The sequence below is a fragment of the Rhinopithecus bieti genome, unplaced genomic scaffold (genome assembly GCF_001698545.2).
Source record: "Rhinopithecus bieti isolate Rb0 unplaced genomic scaffold, ASM169854v2 scaffold_10657, whole genome shotgun sequence".
Lineage (NCBI taxonomy): Eukaryota > Metazoa > Chordata > Mammalia > Primates > Cercopithecidae > Rhinopithecus > Rhinopithecus bieti.
In genome coordinates, this window is record NW_016806691.1 from 791,959 (window position 1) to 817,106 (window position 25,148).

Here is a 25,148-nt window from a genome sequence, read left to right on the forward strand (position 1 = left end):
GGTTTCACCATGTTGGCCAGGCTGGTCTCGAACTGCTTACCTCAAGTGATCTGCCCGCCTCGGCCTCCCAAAATGCTAGGATTACAGGCGTGAGCCGCCGCACCCCGCCTATGTTGCTACTTTTTAATGTGGGTTCAGTTTTAAACCTGGCTTTTAATTGAAAAGTAATACAAACATGTAAAATTCAAACTGTAACAAAAAAGGTAGACAACGAGAAGCAAATCTTCTATTTGAAACTTCTCCTTCCCCATTCCACACCACATCCCCTCAACTCTGCTTCTATTCAAACGTTACCACTGGGTCAATCCGTTGAAAGTTACAGTTAAGGTGATACCTGGAGTCCAAAAGCTAAATATGGACCTAAGCTATCACCAGTCCCTTCCAGTTCTAAAACTAAGTCCGAGCCTTTTGCAGCACGAAAGAGATAGCCTCCTCCTATCTAAAGTTATGGCTGGTAGAGGCTCAGACGAATGGAAACCGATTTCAGACACAGATTTAGAACTCCTGAAAGGCAGAAGGCAGAACTTAATACTTTCATGGTGAGTGGTTTATTTACTGACTAAATAAACGCTCCCTTAGGGATGTAAGCTTTATACGGGCAGGAGCTTCATCACCAGCTCTCACTGCAGACCCCGGCATTCAAGGGGCTCACACGGTAAAAGCCGCTACAGCCCTCTACAGCCACAGTAGGCCAGCAGCCCAGAGTGGGAATCCGCGCAGGGCGTCACGTGACTCCAGCTCCTCGGCATCCGGCCCGCCCCCACCGAGACGCCGCCAATCCGGAAGGGAGGTCCAATTTGGCCAGGCCAGGGCGTGTTCCACGGGCCCAGTCGCCTTGCTGCTGCGTTATCCCTGGACTCGCCCCACTTGTCTCGGAGTCTCAGGCGGTTGCCAGGTCCTCCAGGCAAAACCCTGGAGATTGCTAGGGAAAGGAGCAAGTGCTGGGCCAGCGAGCAGAAGTGCCGACGCACCCCGGCAGCCGCGGGCGAGGCTTAGGCGGAGCTTCAGGATACAGCTAGGGGGACAGCAGGAGCCTCCAGAGCGCGCGTCGGCCCTCCCCGGCCCGACCCACGCGGCGCGGCGTGGTGACGCCCGCGCGGCCTGAGGAAGGGGCGGGGCCGGGGCGGGCCTCCGCGCTCCTCCCGCCCTCTCTCTGTCCCTACTCTCCCTCCCCTTCCCTCCCCCACACTCGGCCCCTTCAGCTTGGGGGTTCCTTCGTCGCACAGCTTCGCGTCGGCCCGGCCAGGCCAGCGGGCAGATGCCCCGAGCTGCCGCCGGCGCCGCCGCCGACTCGGCCGGTGGCGGTGTGGGAGGCGGGCTGCCAGCCCGGGGCCGCTGAGTGTGACAGACGCAGCTGGGAGCCGGGGCCTGGGGCCCCGGCGTCGGTGGCTCCGCACGGACCATGTATTTTCTGAGCGGCTGGCCCAAGAGGCTGCTGTGCCCTCTGGGGAGCCCGACCGAGGAGCCTTTCCACGTTCAGTCCGACCCGCAGAGGGCTTTCTTCGCTGTGCTGGCCGCGGCCCGCCTCAGCATCTGGTACAGCCGAGTAAGTAGAGCCGCCCGCCGCCTTTCGCCGCTGCTTCCCCGGCCCCCCGGCGCCGTCCCACCCCCAACTTCCACGCAGCGACCGGGACCCCTGCCCCTTCTCGCCAGACCCACCTGCCTTCGCCGTCCGCGTCCTCGTTCCACCGACTTGGCCGCACGTACCCGCCGGCTCCAGGCACGTCCTCCAGCCTGCGGTCCGGGGTGGATGAAGTCGCTGCTGCCGAAAATCCCTGAGCCTCCCCACGTTGGACCGACGGCCGCGCCGTGCAGACTCCGCACGCTCCCCGGCCGAGCCCAGACTTGTTCTTCCCTCCCTTCCCCCATTCCCCGAGGAACAAATTTGTTTAAACTTTCCACAATTAGAAATCCGGCCGCTATGGTGTCCCAACCCTCCCTCCCTTTAAAGGTCGTTGTTTTGGAGTTAGGGAAAGCCTCTTGGGCTTTACCCAGCGCCAGACTTTACAGGCCTGTAATAAATTATTTCTAGAAACTACAGCCTGAATTCTTTTTTCTTCACTAAAGGTCTGGTTATTTAACTCCCCTCTTTAACCCCAACATCCCTTCCCCACTTTCGAGTTGGTCTTTTTCTTTGCTGCTGCTCTTGGACTCTTTGGAGTAGGGGGTTAAAGGAGCGGAAGTACAACTCAAATCTCCCCGCACAACTCCCAGTTGTAACACCTGGAAATAATAAGGCTTGGGAGGAGCATGGAACTGAATTGTTTTTGCTTTAAGTCCTGGTTATCTTTTTCTTTCTTGTATTGAGTAGATACGAGAAAGAAGTGGTGGATGGGATACTCCCTACTCTCTACAAACACTGCTATAACTTTGTCAGTGAGAACGACGGAGTTCAGAGTATAAAAATGCTTTTTTTCCTCCCCAAAGAAGGCAGTACCAATCGATGTCAGAGTGAAGTTTTTCTCCTTTCCAAGTTAATTTGACCATGTGGGATAGGTTGTGACCTTGTCCTTATTAGATCTTCGTGAAATACTGGTTTTAGTTTGGTAAAATCCCCAAACCTTTGTGTGTTACTATTCGATGTAATGCCCTTGACCGTCCTTACCCACATCCCTGGTAAAACTGGTGATGGGATTTAGTGACGGGTAATTCTGGTGTCTCCTGTGACGGTCATAGTTGGGCTGTAAATCAGACTATTTGCCATCAAGTTTTGGCGGATCTAATTTTCAAATGCAAATCAGAACAAAACTGTTATAAAATCATAATACCAATATGACTATTTTGTCTAGTGCTTGATTGTATTATGAATATGTATGTATGTGTATATATATATAAACGTGTAAATATATACACATATATCTATAAAGTATCATCTGGTTCCTAAATAAGATACTCGTTTACAATGTATATGCCAGCTGAATAATTTTTAATTTGTTTAGGTGTATATAACTATTAACTTTAAAGCACATGCAGAAAAAATGGAACTTGAATTTAAATTGTCTTTTGAATTTAGTACATAATTCCTTTTGAATGTAACAAATTTAGACTTGACGTCTAAAATTTAACTTTTCTTACCTTTAAAAAGGCAGACCTAAGTTAATTTTAAATAAAAGTAAACAGTATGAATTGACCAGAAGCCTGTAAACCACTTTATTCCCCCATAAGAGGAGCACAAAAATTTGCTTTAATTTAGGGACATTGTGAATATTCTTAAGAATGTCCATTGTTTGGTTTTGGAGTTAGATACCACATCTAGAAATCCAAGACAGTCCTGGAATTTAAACTATGTATACTCTTCTTTCAAATTCTCACCTCACATGCAGCTTCTTTTTTCCACGGAAGTCCAGGGACCACTACTATTAAGTTCCAGTGTGCAGAAGTTAGGCTGTAGGGAACCCATGGATTTAGAGGTCTGGAGTGAAATGAAATGCAGGATACCTTACAGGAGGCTGCACAGTACTGTAGCATGAGTGGTTAACCTTGGTCTCTGGGCACCAGCTTTGTCGTCACTTAAAAAAATCAGGTATTCACGAGGTCAAGAGATCAAGACCATCCTGGCCAACATGGTGAAACCCCGTCTCTACTAAAAACACAAAAACATTAGCTGGGGGTGGTAGCATGCACCTGTAGTCTCAGCTACTCGGGAGGCTGAGGCAGGAGAATCGTTTGAACCCAGGAGGCAGAGGTTGCAGTGAGCCAAGATTCCACCACTGTACTCCAGCCTGGCGACAGGGCAAGACTCTGTCTCAAAAAAAAAAACCTAAAAAATCAGGTATTGAATCAAGTGATTATAAGGTGTATGATTACATGCCTAGGTGAGTGGGATACGTATGCTAGACTCCAGCTTCCAATCTTCTCTTCCTGAGATATGCGCTTTCTTACTCTGTATGAAAGTTTTCATTTTGATTTTCTAATTTCTAAACTTCCTGAAAGTATATAAGTTAAAATAAATTTAGATTAACACACTTCATTTAAAAGTGAAAATGCCTTTAGGTAAATTAAAGGGCTGTCAGTTATACTTCCATAATTTAGAGTGAATTGGTTTTAAAAGTTCTAATGGAGCTGCTAAACGCTTTGACTTTTGAGAGGCTGTAGATACAAGTAATTTTATGTTAATATTTTGAAGATCTACAGGATTCTACAGAGTTGAAGTCTTAACAGCTGCTTGAGGGCATTTGAAGGAAGGGAGACATGCTCATAGAGATGATAAAACAAGATTTGCTTACTTGAAATTTTATTAGGGCTCACTTAGTAAATCAAGCTCTCTTAGGAGGGATAGGTTTTAAAGAGAGACAACTAGCCTTATGGAAGGGACAGTCGTTTGGTCATCTAAGCTGGTTGTTTTAATGTTCAAAAGAATTGTGGAAATTGTATGTGTACAATGATGCTTCATAAGACTGTGAATCTCTGTTAAAGTCTCTAACTGTACACTATATGGGTCTTCTAGTGAACTTTTATCTACTACTTATACCTACTGTCCTCTATTATAAGTAGGTATTCGGAATTCCACTGTTACAGACTCATATCTCTTAATAATTATGTCCTACCCCAAAGTTGAGAAATACAGTATAGTGTTGTTTATGAACAAAAGAGCCTCTAGATAGTCACTTAGCTTTTTTATATTGGAGCCCCAATGTTACATTTTGGAGCCCCCAAAAAGGTGTTAAAACTCAATATGTGTAGGCTACATTGGGGTGGTAGAGGTAGAACTTGACTAGGGGCAGTTGACACATTTCTGCTAAAGTTGTTGTAAAAGGACTAGTTTCAGCTTTGAGGATGTAACTGCTATATAAGGTAGGTTATGATTTATGATTGACATAGGTATAGTGTGAGATGAATTACATTTTGTACTGTACTAGGGGCCCAGAATTACTCCTTTAATATACTAACTGTGAATATGAAAGTCTATATATGTGAACATCAAAATGATATCTTTGAATGTAGCCATTCTAAATTAGATGTATAATCATATCTCATTTTTCACGTCACTGACTTTAAACATTTAGATTACCTTCAGAAGTATTTTTGAACACCAACTGTAAAATACAGATGTGTATAAAAGGGATGAAGAGACATGTTATATGTGAACTGTGTAAAGATGTTAGTGTGTTAATATGATTAATCTTGTGAGTTATCACTGTTGTAGGTAGCTAATAAAAAGCTGAAATGGGCAAATAATTGCTAGGCTTATAAAATAAATTGTATGTCATTTAGTAATCCTGAGCAAAAACTTAGTTCCCACTGGTGTGCTAATCATGGAAAAAAAAACAATGATCTTTCAAAAGAACCAAGCTTTGGATCAGGTATATGATTAACTGTGTGACCTCAGGAAGACCATTTTATTTGTATTTTCCCAGCATTCCCATTTCTCACCCTTTTAACTCTATTACTCACTGCCTCCAGAGAGCCTTCTTTATAAATTCACTGCTCTGAAGTCTTCTAGGGTTCACTGTTGGTTGGAGAATGAAGTTCAAACTCCTTAGTTTGATATCACAGACACTCCCTTCTTGGAATGCTCTCTTGCCTCATTTCTGCCTGTCCGAATATTATCCATCCTTTAACTGCTGTTGAAATCCTTTCTTTATGAGTCATTCTTTACCTACCATAACCATAAGTGTTCATTTTTCTGATGAACTGCTGCTTCCCCCCTACTACCAGCTTTGTTGAGGTATAATTGACAAGTAAAAATTGTATATATTTAAGGTGTGCTGTGTGATACTTGGATCTACCCTGTGAATTGATAACCACAGTCAGTCTAATTAACAGATCCACCATCTCACACAGTTACCTCTTTTTTTATATGTGGGATGAGAACGCTTAAGACCTACTCTCTTAGCGAATTTCAAGTATACGATATGTGTTAATTATGGAAATAAATATCATTATTAATGATAGTTACTGTGGCATACATTAGGTCCCCAGAACGTATTCATCTTATACCTGAAAATTTGTACCTTTGACCAAAGTACTCTCATTTCACCCACCTCCTAGCCCCTGGCAATCATTGTTCTACTCTTCTGTTTCTATGAGTTTGACGTCTTTATATTCCATGTATGAGATCATGCAGTTGTTTTATGTCTTGCTTACTTAGTATGGTGTCCTTAAGTTTCGTCCATGTTGTTGCAGATGGCAGGATTTCCTTGTTTTTTAAAGGCTGAATAATATTTCATGTGTGTATGTGTGTGTTACATTTTCTTTATCCATTCATCTATTGACAGACACTTAGGTTGTTTCCATATCTTTGCTACTTTGAATAATGCTGCAAAGAATATGAGAGTGCAGATATCTCTTTGAGATACTGATTTCAATTCCTTTGGATATATACCTAGAAGTGGGATTGTTGGGTCATGTGATAGTCCTGTTTTTAGTTTAAGGAACTTCTGTTTTCCATAATGACTGTACCATTTCGCAGTCCCATCAACAGTGTACAGGGAGGGGATCCCTTTTCTCCACATCTTTGCCAACACTTGTTATAATTTGACTTTTTGATCATAGATATCCTAACAGGTATGAGATATCCTATAGTTTTGATTTGCATCTCTCTGATGATTAGTGTATTGAGCATCTACTGGTCATTGGTTGTTTTTTGGGAAAACATCTGTTCAGATCTCTTGTCCATTTTTAAATTAGGTTATTTGTTTTGTTTTGTTTTGCTTTTTGCTACTGAGTTGTATGAGTTCCTTACATATCTTGGATATTAGCCCCCTTTTAGATGTATGGTTTGCAAATATTTTCTCCTATTCCATAGGTTGCCTTTTTATATTGTTGATTGTTTACTGTACAATAACTTAATTTCATGTAATCCTGCTTGTTTATTTTTGCTTTTGTTACCTGTGCTTTTGATGTCATCCAGAATGCCATCATGAAAACAGATGTCAGGGTGTTTTTCACGTTTTCTTCCAGGATTTGTATGGTTTCAGGTTTTACATTTAAGTCTTTGATCCTTCTTTTTTTAATTTTTGTGGGTACATAGATCTGTGTATTTATGGGGTATATGGGATATTTTGATACAGGACTGTAGTCACCCTGTTTTGCTATCAAATACTAGATTTTATTCATCATCATGATCATTACTATTTTGAGACAGGGTCTCACTTTGTCACTCTGGAGTACAGTGTCATGATCATGGCTAATTGCAGCCTCAACCTCTTGGGCTCAAGCAGTTCTCCCACTTTAGCATCCTGAGAGCTGGGACTACAGATGCGTGCCACCATGCCTAGTTAATTTTTTGTAGAGATGGGGTCTTGCCATGTTGCCCAGGCCAGTCTCAGATTCCTGGACCCAAGTGAACTGGCCACCACACCCAGTCCTTATTCATTCTTTCTGTTTTTTGTACCCATTAACCATCCTCCCTTCCCTGTCCCTATTTAATCTTTCTTGAGTTGATAGTGTAAGATAAGGGTCCAGTGTCCTTCTTTTGCATGTGGATATCCAGTTTTCCCAACACTGTTTATGATGTTGAAAAGTCAGTGTTGCAGGATGTGTTTTCTTCATCCTTAGCACTTTGTGAAAGATTAATTGACCATATATGCATGGGTGATTTTATTTCTGGACTCCATTCTGTCGCAGTGGTCTGTGTATCTCTTTTTATGTCAGTACCATACTATTTTGATTACTGTAGCTTTTGAAATCAGGTTGATACGGTTTGATTCTGTTTCCCCACCCAAATTTCATCTCTAATTGTAATCCCCATAATCCCCATGTATGGAGGGCAAGACCTGGTAGGAGATCTTTAGATCGTAGAGTCAGTTTTCCCCGTGCTGTTCTTGTGATAGTAAGTTCTCATGAGAGCTGATGGTTTTATAAGTGTTTGACTGTTCCTTCTACACATGCTGTCTCTCTCTTGCCTGCCACCATGTAACAAGTGCCCACTTCCCCTTCTGCCATGATTATAAGTTTCCTGAGGCGTCATCAGCCATTATGGAACTGAATCTGTTAAACCTCTTTCTTTATAAATTACCAAATCTCAGGGAAGTTTGTTATAACAGTGTGAAAACGGACTAACACATAGGTAATGTGACACTTCCAGCTTTGTTGTTCTTTCTCAAGATGGCCTTGGCTATTCATGGGCTATTGTGGTTCTGTATAAATTTTAGATTGTTTTTCTAGTTATGTGAAAATATCATTGGAATTCTGATAGGGATTGCATTGAATCCGTAGATTGGTTTGGATGGTATGGACATTTTAACAATATTAATTCTTCCAATCCATGAACATAAGATATCCAGCCGTTTATTTGTGCCTTCTTCAGTTTCTTTCATCAGCATTTTATAGTGTTTAGTGTTGGTTAAATGTATTCTAAGTATTTAGTGTTTTTGATGCTACTGTAAATGGTATTGTTGTCTTTTCTTTTTCTTTTTCTTTTTTTTTTTAAGACAAAGTCTCACTCTTTTCACTGAGGCTGGAGTACAATGGAGCAATCTCAGCTCACTGCAACCTCTGCTTCCCGGGTTCAAGCAATTAATTCTCCTGTCCCAGTTTCCTGAGTAGCTGGGATTACAGGTGCCTGCAACCATACCCGGCTAATTTTTGTATTTTCAGTAGAGATGGGGTTTCACCATATTGGCCAGGCTGGTCTCGATTCCTGACCTCAGGTGATCTGCCTGCCTTGGCCTCCCAAAGTGCTGGGATTATAGGCGTGAGCCACCACGCCCAGCCATGTTTTCTTAATTTACTTTTTAGATACTCATGGTTCTTGTGTAGAAACACAACTTATTTTTGTATGTTGATTTTATATCTTGCAACTTTACTAAATTCATTTCTTAGTTCTAAATTTTTTTTTGGTGGTTTTTAGGGTTTTCATATAAGATCATGTCATCTTCAGAGACAATTTTGCTTTTTCCTTTGAACTACTGCTTTATATTGTAAGTTTTGCACTTATGCTTTATTTCTCCAACTAGATTATACATTTCTGGAGCACAGAAACTATCTTAATTTGTATTATCTATAGTGCCTGTACAAAGAAGATGTTTAATAAACATTTTTAATATTAATGAATTTAAGGTATTTGTCCTATGTGTGGCATAGCAATTTTTTTTTAAGTTTTAGTTTTTTAATTTTTGTGAGAACACAGTAGGTGTTTTTTTGTTTGTTTGTTTTGTTTTTTCTTTTTTTGAGACAGGATTTCACTTCAGTTGCCCAGGTTGGAGTGCAGTGGCACAATCTCAGCTCACTGCAATCTGTAGTCACCCTGTTGTGCTGTCAAATACTAGGTCATACTCACTCTCTTTTTTTTTGTACCCATTAGCTGTTCCCACCTCCCTTCCTATCCCCCTGGCTACCTTTCTTTCCCAGCCTCTGGTAACCATCTTTCTACTCTCTCTCACCGTGAGTTCAATTGTTTTGATTTTCAGATCCCACAAAATAAGTGAGAACATTCTATGTTTGTCTCTCTGTGCCTGGCTTATTGCACTTAACATAACAAACTCTACTTCCATCCATGTTGTTGTAAATGACCGGATCTCATTTTTTTTTTTTTTTTTTTAATAACTGAGTGGTACTCCATTATGTATAAGTACCACATTTTCTTTATCCATCCATCTGTTGATGGACACTTCCAGTACTGTGTGGAATAACAGTAGTGAAGGTGGGCATCTTTGTCAGGTTCCTGATCTTAGAGGAAAGACTTTCAGTTTTTGTGTACGCAGTATGATACTAGCTATGGGTCTGTTATATATGGCTTGTATTATGTTGAGGTATATTCCTTCTATACCCAGTTTTTTGAGGGGTTTTATGAAGGGATGTTGAATTTTATGAAATGCTTTTCAGCATCAGTTGAAATGATCATATAGTATTTGTCTTTCGTTCTGTTGATGTATCACATTGATTGATTTGCATATGTTGAACCATCCTTGCATTCCTGGAATAAATCCTACTTGTTCATGATGACTGATCTTTTTAATATGTTGTTGAATCTGGTTAGCTTGTATTTTGTTCAGGATTTTCGCATCAATGTTCATCAGAAACACTGACCTGTAGTTTTCTTTATTGATGTGTCTTTGTCTGGGTTTGGTATGAGGGTAATCCTGGCCTCATAGAATGAGTCTGGAAGTACTCCCTCCTCCTGTATTTTTCAGAACAGTTTCAGTAGTATTGGTGTTCTTCTTTAAATGTTTGTTGGAATTGAGCAGTGAAACCACTGGGTCTTGGGCTTTTCTTTACTGGGAGACTTTTTATTACAGGTTCAATCTCATTGTTGGTCTGTTCAGGTTTTGAATTTCTTCATGGTTCAATCTTGGTAGGTTGTATGTGCTTAGGGATTTATCCACTTCATCTAGATTTTCCAATTTATTGGCATATAGTTGCTCATAGTAGTTTCTGATGAGCCTTTGAATTTTTGTGGTATCAATTGTAATGTCTCCTTTCTTATCTCTGATTTTATTTATTTGGGTTTTCTCTTTTAAGGTTTGTCAGTTTTGTTTATCTTTTCTAAAAGCAACTTTTGTTTCTTTAGTCTTTTGGATTATTTTCTTCAAGTTAATTTATTTCTGCTCCATCTTTATTATTTCTGTTACTAATTTTGGGTTGTTTGCTCTTGCTTTTCTAGTTGTTTAAGAGGCATCATTAGGTTATTTATTTGAAGTTTTTCTTCTTCTTTTCTGAGACAGGGTCTCACTTTATTCCCCAGACTAGAGTGCAGTCATGCAATCTCAGCTCACTGTAGCCTTAACCTCCCAAGTTCATGTGATCCTCCCACCTCGGCCTCCCAAATAGTTGGGAGTTGCATGCCACCGTGCCCAGCTAATTTTTGTAGAGATGTTTCCCGGGCTGTTCTCAAATTCCTGAGCTCAAGCAATCTGCCCACCTCCGCAACCAAAGTGCTAGGATTTAGGCGTGAGCCACTATCCCCGGCAATTTTTTCTTCTTTTATGATGTAGGTACTTATAGCTGGAAATTTCTCTGTTAGTACTGCTTTTGCTGTATCCCATAACTTTTGGTATGTTGTATTTCCATTATCATTTGTTTCAATAAAGTTTTCAGTTTGCTTCTTAATTTCTGCACTGACCCATTGGTCATTCAGGAACATATTGTTTAATTTCCAAGTGTTTGTATGATTTCCAGAATTGTTCTTGTTAAAGTCTCCAGCTATTATATTGAGATCTAGCTCTCTCTTTAGCCCTAATAATATTTGCTTTATATATCTGAGTGTGTTGGGTGCATATATACATATGATTGTTATATTCTGTTGCTGGATTGACTCTTTTCTCAGTATATAATGACATACTTTGTCTCACAATTTTTGTCTTGAAATCTGTTTTGTCGGTATTTATATAATTACTCCTGCTCTTTTGGTTTCCATTGGCATGTAATATCTTTTTCATCCCCTTATTTTCAGTCTGTGCATACATTTGTATGTGAAGTGTGTTTCTTGTGGGCAACAGATCAGTGGATCTTGTTTTTTCATCCATTCAGCCACTCTCTATCTTTCGATTGGAGAGTTTGGTCCGTTTATAGTCAATGCTGTTATTGATAAGTAGGGACTTGTGTCATTTTGATATATATTTTCTGGTTGTTTAGTGGTCTTCTTTACTTGCTGTCTTCCTTTTAGTGAAGGTCGTTTTCTCTTGTGCCATGATTTAATTTCTTGCTTTTTGTGTTTTGTGTATCTGTTGTGTGTTTTTGATTTGAGTTTACTGTGAGGCTTGCAAATACTATCTTATAACCCATTATTTTAAACTCATAACAACACTGATTGTATAAGCAGACAAACACACAAAAAGTGTTTAAAGTGTAATTAAAACTCTACACTTTAATTTCATCCCTCTGCTTTTTAACTTTTTTGTTTCTTATGTCTTACTGTACTGTCTTGAAAAGTTGTAGTTATTATTTTTTATTGGTTCATTTCATCAGTCTTTCTACTTAAGAGCAGTTTACACACTACAGTAACACTCTTACAAGAGACATCATTAGGTTATTTATTTGAAGTTATAAAATAAGAGTGTAATTGTGGTGTGTAAACTACTCAAGTAGAAGGAGTTATACTCTTCTGTGTTTTTCTATGTACTTACTATTACCAGCGAGTCGTACCTTCCGATGGTTTCTTCTTGGTCATTAAATACTCTTTCAGATTGAACAACTCCCTTTAGCATTTCTTGTAGGGTAGATCCAGTGTTGATGAACTCTCAGGTTTTTTTTTGTCTGTGAAGGTCTTTATTTCTCCTTCATGCTTGAAGGATATTTTCACTGGATATACTGTTCTAGGGTAAATGCTTTTGTTTGTTTGTTTTTTTGTCAGCACTTTCCATGTATTGTTGAAATATGGCCTGTAAAGTTCTTACTGAAAAGTCTGCTACCAGACATATTGGAACTCTATTGTATGTTATTTGTTTCTTTTTTTTTTCTGTTGCCATTTTTTGGATCTTTCTTTATCCTTGACCTTTGAGAGTCTATAGATGCCATAAGGTAGTCTTTTTTTTTTTTTTTTTTTTTTGACGGGAGTCTTGCTCTGTTGCCCACACTGGAGTACAGTGGCACAATCTTGGCTCACTGCAAGCTCTCCCTCCTGGGTTCATGCCATTCTCTTGCCTCAGACTCCTGAGTAGCGGGGACTACAGGCGCCTGCCACCATGCCCAGCTAAATTTTTGTATTTTTAGTAGACATGGGGTTTCACCGTGTTAGCCAGGATGGTTTCGATCTCCTGATCTCATGATCCACCCGCCTCGGCCTCCCAAAGTGCTGGGATTACAGGCGTGAGGCACTGTGCCCAGCTGCCATAAGGTAGTCTTCTTTAGGTTAAATTTGCTTGGCATTCTGTAACCTTCTCATACTTGAATGCTGATATCTTTCTCTAGGTTTGGGAAGTTCTCTCTTATCCCTTTGAATGAACTTTCTACTCCGGTCTCTTTCTCTACTTCCTCTTTAAGGCCAATACCTCTTAGATTTGCCCTTTTGATGCTGTTTTTAGGCATGCTTCACTGTTCCTTATTCTTTTTTCTTTTGTTTACTTCTCTGACTATATTTTTAAGTAACCTGCCTTCAAGCTCACTAATTCTTTCTTCTGCTTGATCAGTTCTGCTTTAAGAGACTCTGATGTGTTCTTCAGTTTATTGGTTGCATTTTTCAAGGTTAGAATTGCTGCTTGATTTTTAAAAATTTAAATCTCTTTGTTTAAAATGTGATAGAATTCTGAGGTCCTTCTCTGTGTTATTTTCAATTTGTTTGACTTTCCTCAACATAGCTATTTTTAATTCCTGCCTGAAAGATCACATATCTATCTCTCTTTTTCCAGAGTTGGTCCCTGCCTTACTTAGTTTGTTTGGTGGGGTCATGTTTTCCTGGATGATCTTGATTTGATGCTTGTAGATGTTCATTGGTGTCTGGGCATCGAAGAGGTAGGTATTTATCTTAGTCTTCGCAGTCTGGGCTTGTTTGTACCTGTCCTTCTTGAGAAGTCTTTCCAGTTATTCGAAGGGACTTGGACCCCATGCCCAATAATGCTGTGGTTTTTGCAGACTCGGAGGTACTGTCTTGGTGGTCTTGGATAAAATCTGGAAGAATTATTTGGATTACCAGGTAGAGACTCTTGTTCTTTTCCCTTAACTTTCTTCTGAACAAATGGAGTCTCTCTCTCTGCTGAGTCGCCTGGAACTAGGGATGTGTTGTTGCAAGCACCCCTGTTGCCACTACCACTGAAACTAAGCTGGGTTAGACCTGAAGCCAGCAGAGCACTGGGTCTCATCCAAGGCCTTCTGTCACCACCACCTGGCTGCCACCTATGTTCACTCAAGGCCCTAAGGCTCTACCATCAGCAGTTGGCAAAGCCAGCCAGGTTTGTGTCCTTCCCTTCAGAGTGTCTCATTCCCCAAACCCCAGGCCAGTCCAGAAATGCTGTCTGGAAGCCAGGGATTGGCGTCAAAATTCTTAGCAATTTGCCTGATACTCTGTTCTGTTGTGGCTAACCTGGCACTCAAACCACAACACAAAGTTCTTCCCGCTTTTTCCCCTGTCCACAGGCAGAGGAGAATCTGCCTCTGTGGCTACCACAACCACAGGACCACAGTGCGTTCTGCTAGGCCAGTGCCTGGCGGTCATCTTTGGTGTTTATGAATCATTAACATAATCCATATTATAGTTAAATATTTATCTGGAGTTTACCATGGACTAGGTATTTTACATCATAGTAAGCAAAGTTTCCCAAATTTAAATTCTTTTTATTTCTCATTCATGACTTTTGCCCTGTTCTCATACTACCTATTCATTGTAACTTTTAAACTTGAAATTTTCTTTCAAAATAAATGAATTTATACTTTCACCATAAATGGAAATCTAGTACCATTTATATGAATGGAAGGTATTATGAAGCAATACAATAAAAACAATTTTATAAGGCTGGGCACAGTGGCTCACACCTGTAACGTCAGCACTTTTGGGGGCCTAGGTGGGAGGATCACTTGAGCCCAGGAGTTCAAGATCAGTCTGGACAGTATAGGGAGACCCCCGTCTCTATAAAAAATACAAATAAAAAAATTAGCTGGCTATGGTGGTGCATGCCTGTGGTCTCAGCTAATCTGGTGACTGTATCCTATTTAAATTTTGATGAACTACAGAGTAATTTGAGTCTAGGAGGTTGAGGCTGCAGTGAGCCATGATTGCACTATGGCAACCCAGCCTGGGTGACAGAATGAAACCCTTTCTCAAAAAAAAAGTTATGAAAAATATAGTTTCCTGCCAAACTCTTATTCCTTTGTTAAAAGGACAATTAGCCCTTTTATGCAAGGTGCTTAGAAATAAACTAGCACCTCATTCAGATATTCTCCTTACCTAAATAAAAAAGATTGAAGAGGAGTTGAAAAAGATTTTTTTCATGTGTGATTATTTACTTTGGTATTTATATGTCATCTAAAATGGTGGTATAGGACCTGCATTAAAGTGTTCCACCTGTGTTAGTTTGTTAGGCAATTTATTTAATCAGAAAAAATATAGTAAAAATACAATTTAAAAATATTTTGGAATTTACACCTGCTACAAACTGAGACAGTTTCTTTATTCAGATTTTTTACTAATGAGCAGGGATCAATTGGTTAGAATCAGGGAGGTTTCTTACCTTTAAGTTACAATTGCTTTCCTTTGAGTTGCTGTCACAAATCTACTGTCCCCCAAGTGGTTTACCTTATTTCAACCATAAATCATACCTAAATGTATGTATGAAAATTTGGATATTATTGTAGATATACTGCAGAATTTGCTATGGTTTAAATTTTTAAGAGCTTTGAGGTGCATAAACATACATCTAAGTGTACGTTGATTTTTAGTAAATTTATAGTGTTGTGCATCCATCATCACAATCTAGTTTTAGAACATACATATATCAACCTTAAAAAGTACTATGCCCATTTGTCATCAACCTCTTCTCCCACTCCAGCCTCAGAAAACCTTGGCTTACTTTTGTCCATTTGGATTTAGCTTCCTGAAATTTTCATATCAATGAAATCATATGGTATATAGTCATTTGTGTTTGGTTTTCATTGAGCATAATGTTTTTGGGTGCATCCAGATCATAATATTTCTTTTTTCAAAATGTGTGTAAATTAAGGGGTGCAAGTGCAGTTTTTTTACATGGATATGTTGCACAGTGGTGAAGTGTAGGCTTTTAGTGTAATCATCAGCTAAAGAATGTCCATTGTACACATAAGTAACTTCTTATCCTTTATCCCCTTCTCATCCTTCTGAGTCTGACATCTGTTATTTCACACTCTATGTCTGTGTGGTAGTATTCCTTTTTGTTGCCGAATATTTTTCCATTAGTTGGGTGTGCCACACTTTTATCTCCATTCACCAGTTGAGAGTATTTGAGTCACTATGAATAATACTCTCATTTTGAATCATTGTAATACTGCTGTAAACATTTGTATACATGTCTTTGTGTGAATAAATGTTGTTCTTCTAGAGAGATACCTAGGAGTGCAACTACTAAATCATATGGCAAGTTTAACTTTTTAGTAAAGTGCAAAACTTTGTTCCAAAGTGACTGTAGCATTTTACAATCCCACCAATAATGTATGAAAGTTTCTGTTTCTCCACATCCATTCTAGAGGGTTTGCAGTGGTATCATATTTGTGGCTTTAATTTGGTATTTTTTAAATGGCTAAAAAATGTTTGGTATGGTTTCACATGCTTATTAGTTATTTATATTCCATTTATATATCTTATTAGCCATTTCACTATACCTATGTAGTTAATTATTCAAATCCTTTGTCTATTTAAAAAACAAACAAACAAAAAATAGTAATCTGATCTTGGCTCACTGCAGCCTCAAACTCTTGGGCTCCAGTTATCCTTCCACCCCAGCCTCCCTAGTAGCTGGGACTACAGATGCACAACACCATGCCTCACTTATTTAAAAATTTTGTAGAGACAGGGTCTCATAAGTTGCCCAGGCTGGTCTGAAACTCCCATCCTCGGACTGTCCTCCCAAAGTGTTAGGATTACAAGTGTGAGCCACGATGCCCAGACCATTTTTGTTTAAGTGGAATATTTCTCTTATTATTGAGTTGTAAGAGTTCTTTATATATCCTTGATACAAATTATTTAGCAGGTATATAATTTGCAGAGTTCTGCAGTGTTAAGTATGTTCACATTGTCATGTCACCATTACCACCATCAGTATCCAGAACTTTCATTTTCATTTTCCCAAACTGAAACTTCATGCACCATAAACGGTAATTCCTGGTTTTCTTATCCCATCAGTCCCTGGAAACTACTATTGTATTTTCTGTCTTTATGAATTTGACTAGTGTAAGTACCTCAGACAAGTGGAACCACACAGTATTTGTCTTTTTGTGATTGACTTATTGCACTCAGCATGTCTTAAGTTTTATCCATGCTGTAGCATGTACCAAAATTTCCTTCCTTCTTAAGGCAGAATGATATTCCAATGTATATGTACATCCAATGTATTTTGTTTTATTCATTCATCTGTTGATGGACACATGGGCCGCTTTTACCTCTTGGATATTGTGAATAATGCTGCTGTGAACTTGGGTAGACAAATATCCAGATCCCTGCTTTACTTCTTTTGGGTACATACCCAGAAGTGGACTTGCTGTTTCATTTCGTTATTCTGTTTTCTTGTTTTGTTTTTTGAGAAATTTTGCTTTTTTTTTTTTTATTTTTAAGAAATTGCCATATACTGTGTTTCCACAGTGCTACATCATTTTATATTCTTACCAGCAATACAGTAGTTCCAATTTCTTCACATCCTTGCCAGTACTTGTTTTCTGTTGTTTTGATGATTGCCATTCCATTGGGTCCAAAGTGATATCTCATGGTTTTGGTTTGCATCTCCCCAGTGATTATTAATATCGAGCATCTTTTATGTACTTGTAAGTCATCTATATGCCTTCTTTGAAGGACTGTCTGTTGAAGTTCTTTGCCCCTTGTTTTTCTTGGGTTATTTTTTGTTGAGTTGTAATGCTTCATGTATTCTGGGTATAATCTTTTATCAGATATGTGGTTTTTAATACAGTTATGCTCCACGTAATGGCGTTTTGAGATGTTTCTGTCAACAGACTGCATTATATACGATGGTGGCCCTGTAAAATTCTAATGGAGCTGAAAAATTTTTCTTGCCTAGTGACAATATAAATTTTATATAGTGCAATGCATTGCTTTTTCTATGTTTAGATGTATTTAGATATAGAAATATTTACCATTGTGGCACAATTGCTTATGTATTCAGTACAGTAATATGCTATACAGGCTTGTATCCTAGGAGTGATAGGGTATACCATATAGCGAAGGTGTGTAGTAGGCCGTAACATCTAGGTTTGTGTAAGTACACACTGTGATGTTCACATGATGACAGAATTGCCTAGTGATGCATTTCTTGGAACTTATCCACTCTTGTTAAAGTGACACATGACTGTATTTTCTTCTATTTCAAGGGTTACATTTTTACCCTCTTGGTAGTGGCCATTGATGCACAACATTTTCAATTTTGATGAAGTCTGTCTTACCTATGTTTTTGGTTGCCTGTGCTTTCAGTATCATATCCAAGAAATTGTTTTCAAATCCCAAGTCATGAAGTTTTTGCCTTGTGCTTTCTTCTAAGAGTTTTATAGGGTGAGGTCTTCTGTTTAGAGTTGTGATCATTTTGAGACGATTTTTGTATATGGTATAAGATAAGGGTCCAACTTTATTTTTTTACATGTGGATATCCAGTTTTCCCAATGCTGTTTGTTGAAAGGACTTTCTTTCCTTTTCCCCCATAAATGGTCTAGGTAGCCTTGTGGAAAATAATTTGACTATTTATGCAAGAGTGTATTTCTGGACTCTGTGTTTTATTCTGTTGGTCTATATGTGTATATCTTTATGCCAGTACGACAGTATTTTGATTGCCGTAGCCTACTAGTAAGTTTTGCTGTCAGGAAGTATGAGACGTCCAACTTTGTTATTTTCACGTTTGTTTTGCCTATTCGAGGTCTCTTGGGAATCCATATGAATTTTAGGATGGATTTTTCTGTTTCTGTTAAAAATGCTGTTAGGATTTTGAAAGGAGTTACGTTGACTGTGTAGATCGCTTTGGATAGTATTGACATCTTAACAGTATTAAATTTTCTAATCCATGAGCAGAGGATACCTTTTCATTTATTTGTGTCTAATTTCAGTGATATTTTACAGTTTTCACTATAGAAGTCTTTTGCCTACTTGGTTATGTTTAGTCCTAAGTACTTTATTATTTTTGAGTCTTTACTCTAAAGATAAGATACTCTATAAGATCATGTCTGTCATCTTCAAACATATAATTTTACTAACTCATTTCCAAGTTAGATTTATTTTATTTCATTTCCTTGCTGATTGCTCTGGCTAGGGCTTTCAGTATTATGTTGAATGGAAGTGGTAAGAATGGGCATCTTTGTCTTAATTCTGACCTTAGAGGAAAAGCTTTCCATCTTTTCACCGTCGAGTTTGATGCTGGTTACAAGTTTTTTTGTTTGTTTTTGTTTTTTGTTTGTTTGTTTTTGTTGTTGTCATTGTTGGTTTTTTCTTGCTCTGTTGCCCAGGCTGGAGTGCAATGGTGTGATCTCGGCTTAATGCAACCTCCACCTCCTGGGTTCAAGCAGTTCTTCTGCCTCAGCCTCCCAAGTAGCTGGGATTACAGGTGCCCACCACAATGCCTGGCTAATTTTTTGTATTTTTAGTAGAGACAGGGTTTCACCATGTTGTCCAGGCTGGTCTTGAACTCCTGACCTCAGGTGATCCACCTGCCTCGGCTTCCCAAAGTGCTGGGATTACAGCTGTTAGCCATCACGCCTAGCCAGCTATAGGTTTTTTATATATCGCCTTTTTATTATCTTGAGATAGTTTCCTTCTATTCATAGTTTTTTGAGTATTTTTAGCATGAAAGGATATTGAGTTTTGTCAGATGTTTTTTTCTGACTCAGTTGAAGTGATTATCTGTTGGTGGACACTTAGGTTAATTCCATATCTTTGCTAATGTTAACAGTGTGACTATAAACATGGAGGTGCAAATATCCCTTTCATGTACTTATTTTGTTTCTTTTACATAAATACTTAACAGTGGGATTGCTGGATCATATGGTAGTTCTATTTTTACTGTTTGAGAAATCTTCATACTGTTTTTTGTAATGGCTGTACTAATTTATATTCCCACCACAGCAAGTTCCCTTTTCTCTGCATTCTCATCAGCATCTGTTATTTTGTCTTTTTAATAATTGCTATTCTAACTGGGTTAAGATGGTATCTTGTGGTTTTGATTTTCATTTTCCTGATGATTAGTGATGTTGAGCCTTTTTTGATATACCTGTTGGCCATCCATATGTCTTCTTTTGAAAAAATGTTTATGTCTTTTGCCCACTTTTTAATGGGAATGTTTTTTTGTTTTTTGTTTGTTTGTTTGTTTGTTTTTTTTTGAGACAGAGTCTCGCTCTGTAGCCCAGGCTGGAGTGCAGTGGCGCCATCTCAGCTCACTGCAAGCTCCGCCTCCTGGGTTCAGGCCATTCTCCCGCCTCAGCCTCCTGAGTAGCTGGGACTACAGGCGTCTGCCACCACGCCCGGCTAGTTTTTTGTATTTTTAGTAGAGACGGGTTTCACTGTGGTCTTGATCTCCTGACCTCGTGATCCGGCCACCTCGGCCTCCCTAAGTGCTGGGATTACAAGCGTGAGCCACCGCGCCCGGCCAATGGGAATGTTTTGTTTAACCGTTGAGTTGTTTGAGCTACTTGTATATTCTGGTTTTTAGTTTCTTGTCAGATGAATAGTTTGCAAATATTGTCTACCATTCACAAGGAAGGTTATTTCTTTACTCCGTTGGATTGTTTCCTTTGCTATGCAGAAATTTTTTTAGTTTAATTTAGTCCCATTTGTTATTTTTGTTTTTTTAGTATCTGGAATGTTTCTCCTATGTTTTCTTCTAGTAGTTTTATACTTTTGTTTCTTTCATTCAGGCCTTAAATCCATTTTGAGTTGATTTTTATATATGGGGAGAGGTAGTCATCTAGTTTCATCCTTTTGCAAATGGATGTTGAGTTTTTCCAGCACCATTTATTGAAGAAGGTGCTCGTTCCCTAATGTATATTCTTTGCAACTTTGTTGAAAAGCCATTGGCTGTAAATTTGTGAATATATTTCTGAGTTGTCTGTTTTGTTGCGAATATTGGTCTATGTGTCTGTTTTTATATCAGTACCATATTGTTTGGTTTGTATAACATAGCCTTGATATGTTTTGAAGTCAGATAGTGAGATGCCTCCAGCTTTATTCTTTTTGATCAGGATTGCTTTGGCTTTTCAGGCTCTCTTGGTTCCATGAGAATATTATAATTGTTTTTTCTATTTCTTTGAAAAATAAAGTTGATATTTTGATAGGTATTGCATTGAATCTGCAGATCATTTTGACCAGGCTTGATCATTGTAATGTAATTCCTCAGATCCATGAGTATGGACTGTTTGTTTCCTCTTCAGTTTTTTCATCACTGTTTTGTAGTTTTCCTTATAGAGGTCTTCTACCTTATTGGTTAAATTTATTCTAGTTTAATTTTGTAGCTACTATAAATAGGATTGCCATCTTGATGTCTTTTTCAGCTAGTTCATTATTGATGTACAGAAATGGTACTCATTTTTGTATGTTGATTTTGTGTCCTTCAGCTTTATTGAGTTTACTTATAAGATCTAAGAGGTTTTTTGTGTTTTTTTGTTTTTGTTTTTGTTTTTTCTTTTTTTGAGACAGAGTCTTACTTTGTTGCCCAGGCTGGAGTGCAGTGGCACGATCTCGGCTCACTGCAACCTCCGCCTCCTGGGTTCAAGTGGTTCTCCTGCCTCAGCCTTCCGAGTAGCTGGGACTACAGCCACCTGGCACCATGCCTGGCTAATTTTTGTATTTTTAGTAGAGACGGAGTTTCACCACATTGGCCAGGCTGGTCTCAAATTCCTGACCTCGTGATACATCTGCTTAGCCTCCCAAAGTGCTGGGATTACAGGCGTGAGCCACCATGCCCAGCAGATCTAAGAGTTTTTTGGTGGAGTTTTTAGCTTTTGCTAAATATAAGATCATGTCATCTGCAAAGAGAGACAATTTGACTGAATTTTTCCAGCTAGGATGCCTTTTATTTCCTTTTCTTACCTGATTGCTCTGGCTGGGACTTCCAATACTATGTTGAATAGGGCTGGTAAAAGTGGCATCCTTGTCTTTTTCAGTTCTTAGTGGAAAGGCTTTCAGCTTTTTCACATTCAGTGTGATGTTAGCTGTGGATTTGTCATATATGGCCTGTATCACATTGAAGTATGTTCCTTCTATACCTGGTTTGTTGAGTTTTTATCATGAAATGATGTTGAATTTTATTAAATGCTTTTTCTGTATTTATTGATAATGTTTTTTGTCCTTGACTCTGTTGATGTGATGTATCTCATTTATTGTTTTGTATATATTGAACCATGTATTAGTGCATTTTTTATACTGCTATAAAGAATATTCGAGACTGGGTAATTTATAAAGGAAAGAGGTTTAATTGATTCACAGTTCTGCATGGCTGGGGAGGCCTCAGGAAACTTAAAATTATAGTGGGAGGCGAAGGGAAAGCAAGGACATTCTTCACATGGCAGCAGGAGAGAGGGAGCAGGGGAAACTGACACTTATGAAACCATCAGATCGCGTGAGAACTCACTATCATGAGAACAATGTGGGGGGGAACCATCCCTATGATCCAATCACCTCCCTCCCTCAACATGTGGGGATTATAGGTTCTTCCCTCTACACGTGTAGCTTACAATTTGAGGCAAGATTTAGGTGGGGGACACGGAGCCGAACCATCCTTGCATCCCTGGGATAAATCTTACTTATCATGGTATATTATCTTTTTGTTGTTTGGTTGGATTGGTTTTCTAGTATTTTGTTGAGGATTTTTGCATTTACCTGCATCAGGGATATTGGCCTGTGGCTTTCTTTTTTATGTTGCATTCTTGTCTGGCTTTGGTATAAGAATAGTGCATGTATTGTAGAATAAGTTGGGGAGAATTCCCTTCTCTTCAGTTTTATGGAAAAGTATGAGGAGAATTTGTGTTGTAAGTTTGGTAGAATTTGACTTTAAAGTCATCTGGTCCTGGGCTTCTCTTTTCGGGAGAGTTTTATTACTGATTCAATCTCATTACTTGTTTTTGGTCTATTTGGGTTTTCTGTCTTCATGATCTAATCTTGGTAGGTTGTTATATGTTCAGGAATTTGCCCTTTTTCTCTAGGTTTTTTAGTTTTTTAGTGAATAGTTTATAATAGTCTCTGATCTTTTGTATTTCTGTGGTATCAGTTGTGATGTCTTTTTCATTTCCAATTTTTTTTTTGGATCCTCTCTTTTTTTTCTTGCTTAGCAGTTTATCAATTTTTAAAATCTTTTCAAGACACCAACTTTTCATTTTGTTGATCTTTTGCATTTTTTTAGTGTCCTTCATTTTGTTCTGCTTTGTATAAATATATATGTATGTATATGCATACTTTATAGCAGAAATATATATATATATTAATAGTAAAGGAGGCCACGTCCCAGGGCTGCACTGCTGCTCCAGCCCGACCCCCTGATCTTTATTATTTCCTCCTTTCTTCTCATTTTGGATTTGGTTTATGCTTGCTTTTCTAGTTCCTTGAGGTCTATTGTTAGATTTTTTGTTTGAAATCTTTCCACTTTTTGGATGCAGATGTTTATTGCTATAAACATCTCTCTTAACCCTACTTTTGCTGTGTCTCATAGGTTTTGGCATGTTGTGTTTCCATTTTCATTTGTTTCAAGAATTTTTAAAAATTTCCTTCTTAATTTATTCATTGGCCCAATGGACATTCAGGAGTATTCTATGTAATTCCCATTTATTTAGACAGTTTTCTAAGTTCCTCTTGGTATTGATTTCTAGTTTGAGGATTCTACTGTGGTCTAAGAAGATATTTGATATAGTTTTGAGTTTAATTTTTTTTTTCTTTTTTGAGATAGGGTCTATCTCTGTTGCCAGGCTGGAGTGAAGTGGCATAATCATAGCTCATTGCAGCCTTTACCTCCCTGGCTCAAGTGATCCTCCCACTTCAGCCTCCCAGAGTTTTAAAATTTTTTGAGACTTGTTTCGTGGCCTGTCATATGGTCTGTACTGGAGAATGTTTCATGTGCTGACAAGAATGTATTTCCATAGCTGTTAGATAAAATTTTTCTGTAAATGTCTGTTAGGTTCATTTAATCTAAAGTGCAGTTTAAATCCAGTGTTTGTTAACTTTTTGTCTCAATGGTCTGTTGCTGATAGTGGGGTGTTGACGTTCCCAACTATTATTTTATTTTATTATTATTAGATACAGGTCTCACTCTGTCACCCAGGCTAGAGTGCAGTGGTGTGATATCGGCTCACTGCAACCTCCACCTCCTGGGTTGAAGCGATTCTCATGCCTCAGCCACCTGAGTAGCTGGGATTACAGGTGTGTGCCACCACACCCAGCTAAGTTTTGTATTTTTAATAGAGACAGGGTTTCACCATGTTGGCCAGGCTGATCTCAAACTCCTGGCCTCCAGTGATCTGCCTACTTCAGCCTCTCAAAATGCTGGGATTACAGGCATGGGCCACCATGCCTTGCCCCAACTCTTACTGTATTGAAGTCTACTTCTTTTTTTAGGTCTAATGATATCTTTATATATTTGGGTGCTCTGGTGTTAGGTGCATATATATTTAGAATTATTATATCCTCCTGCTGAATTCATCTCTTGATCATTATACAATGATTTTCTTTGTCTCTTTTTACTGCTTTTGACTTAAAAGTCTGTTTTATTTGATGTAGGTATTGCCACTTCTCACTTTTTGTTCTGTTTGCATGAAATTCCTTTTCCATCTCTTTACTTTTAGTCTGTGTGCCTTTCAAGGTGAGTTTTTGTAGGTAGCATATAGTTGGGTCATGTTTTCAAATCCATTCATCCAGTCTGTATCTTTTAAGTGGAAAAGGTGATTATTGATATTGTGTGTGTGTGTGTGTGTATATGTATGTGTATATATATGTATATTTAAATATAGATAGATATGTGAGATCATACTCCTGTCCTTTTCTTAATTGTTTTCTGGTTGTTTTGTATATTCTTTGCTATTTTCTTTCTCTTGCTAGCATTGTAAGTTGGTGGTTTTCTGTAGTGGTAACATTTGAATCCCTTCTCTTCTCATTTACGTGTTTGCTCTACCAGAGAGTTTTATACTTTTGTGTTTTCATGATGGTAGGCATAGTCCTTTTGCTTCCAACACCCTTAAGCATTTTTTGTACGGCCGATGTAATTGTGATGAATTATCTCAGTTTTTGCTCATCTGGGAAAGACTTTCTCCTTCCTTTATGAAGGATAACTTTGCTGGGTGTAGTGTTCTTGACAGGCAAGTTTCTTTTGGTTTGGTTTGGTTTCTTCCTCAGCTGCTCGAATATATCGTTTCATTCTCTCCTGTCCTGTGAGGTTTTTGCTGAGAAATTCACTGTTAGTCGACAGAGGTTTTCTTTAAGTGACTATGTTCTTTTCTTTCGCTGTTTTTAGAATTCTCTCCTTCTTTCAACAGTTTGATTATAATATGCCATGAAGACCTTTTGAGTTGTATCTCTTTGAGGATATGTGAGCTTCCTGTTTCTGTGTGGTTAAATCTCTTGCTACATGTGGGAAATTTTCAGCTATTGTTTTGTTAAATAGTTCTTTTTCTGCTCC

At 38.7% G+C, this 25,148-nt stretch overlaps 1 protein-coding gene across 2 annotated transcripts in view; it reads left to right on the forward strand.

Moving 5' to 3' along the window:
- Positions 1-657: 657 nt before the first annotated feature.
- The window catches only part of RIC1 (RIC1 partner of RAB6A GEF complex), a 147,684-nt gene continuing 123,193 nt past the window's right edge, over positions 658-25,148 (forward strand). Inside the window, exon 1 of one of the 2 annotated variants that reach the window (XM_017877436.1) lies at positions 658-1,546. In XM_017877436.1, the coding sequence (XP_017732925.1) occupies positions 1,403-1,546 (144 nt within the window). In that variant the 5' untranslated portion in view covers positions 658-1,402. The remainder of the gene's footprint in view (positions 1,547-25,148) is intronic. The other variant, XM_017877435.1, reaches the window with a different exon arrangement.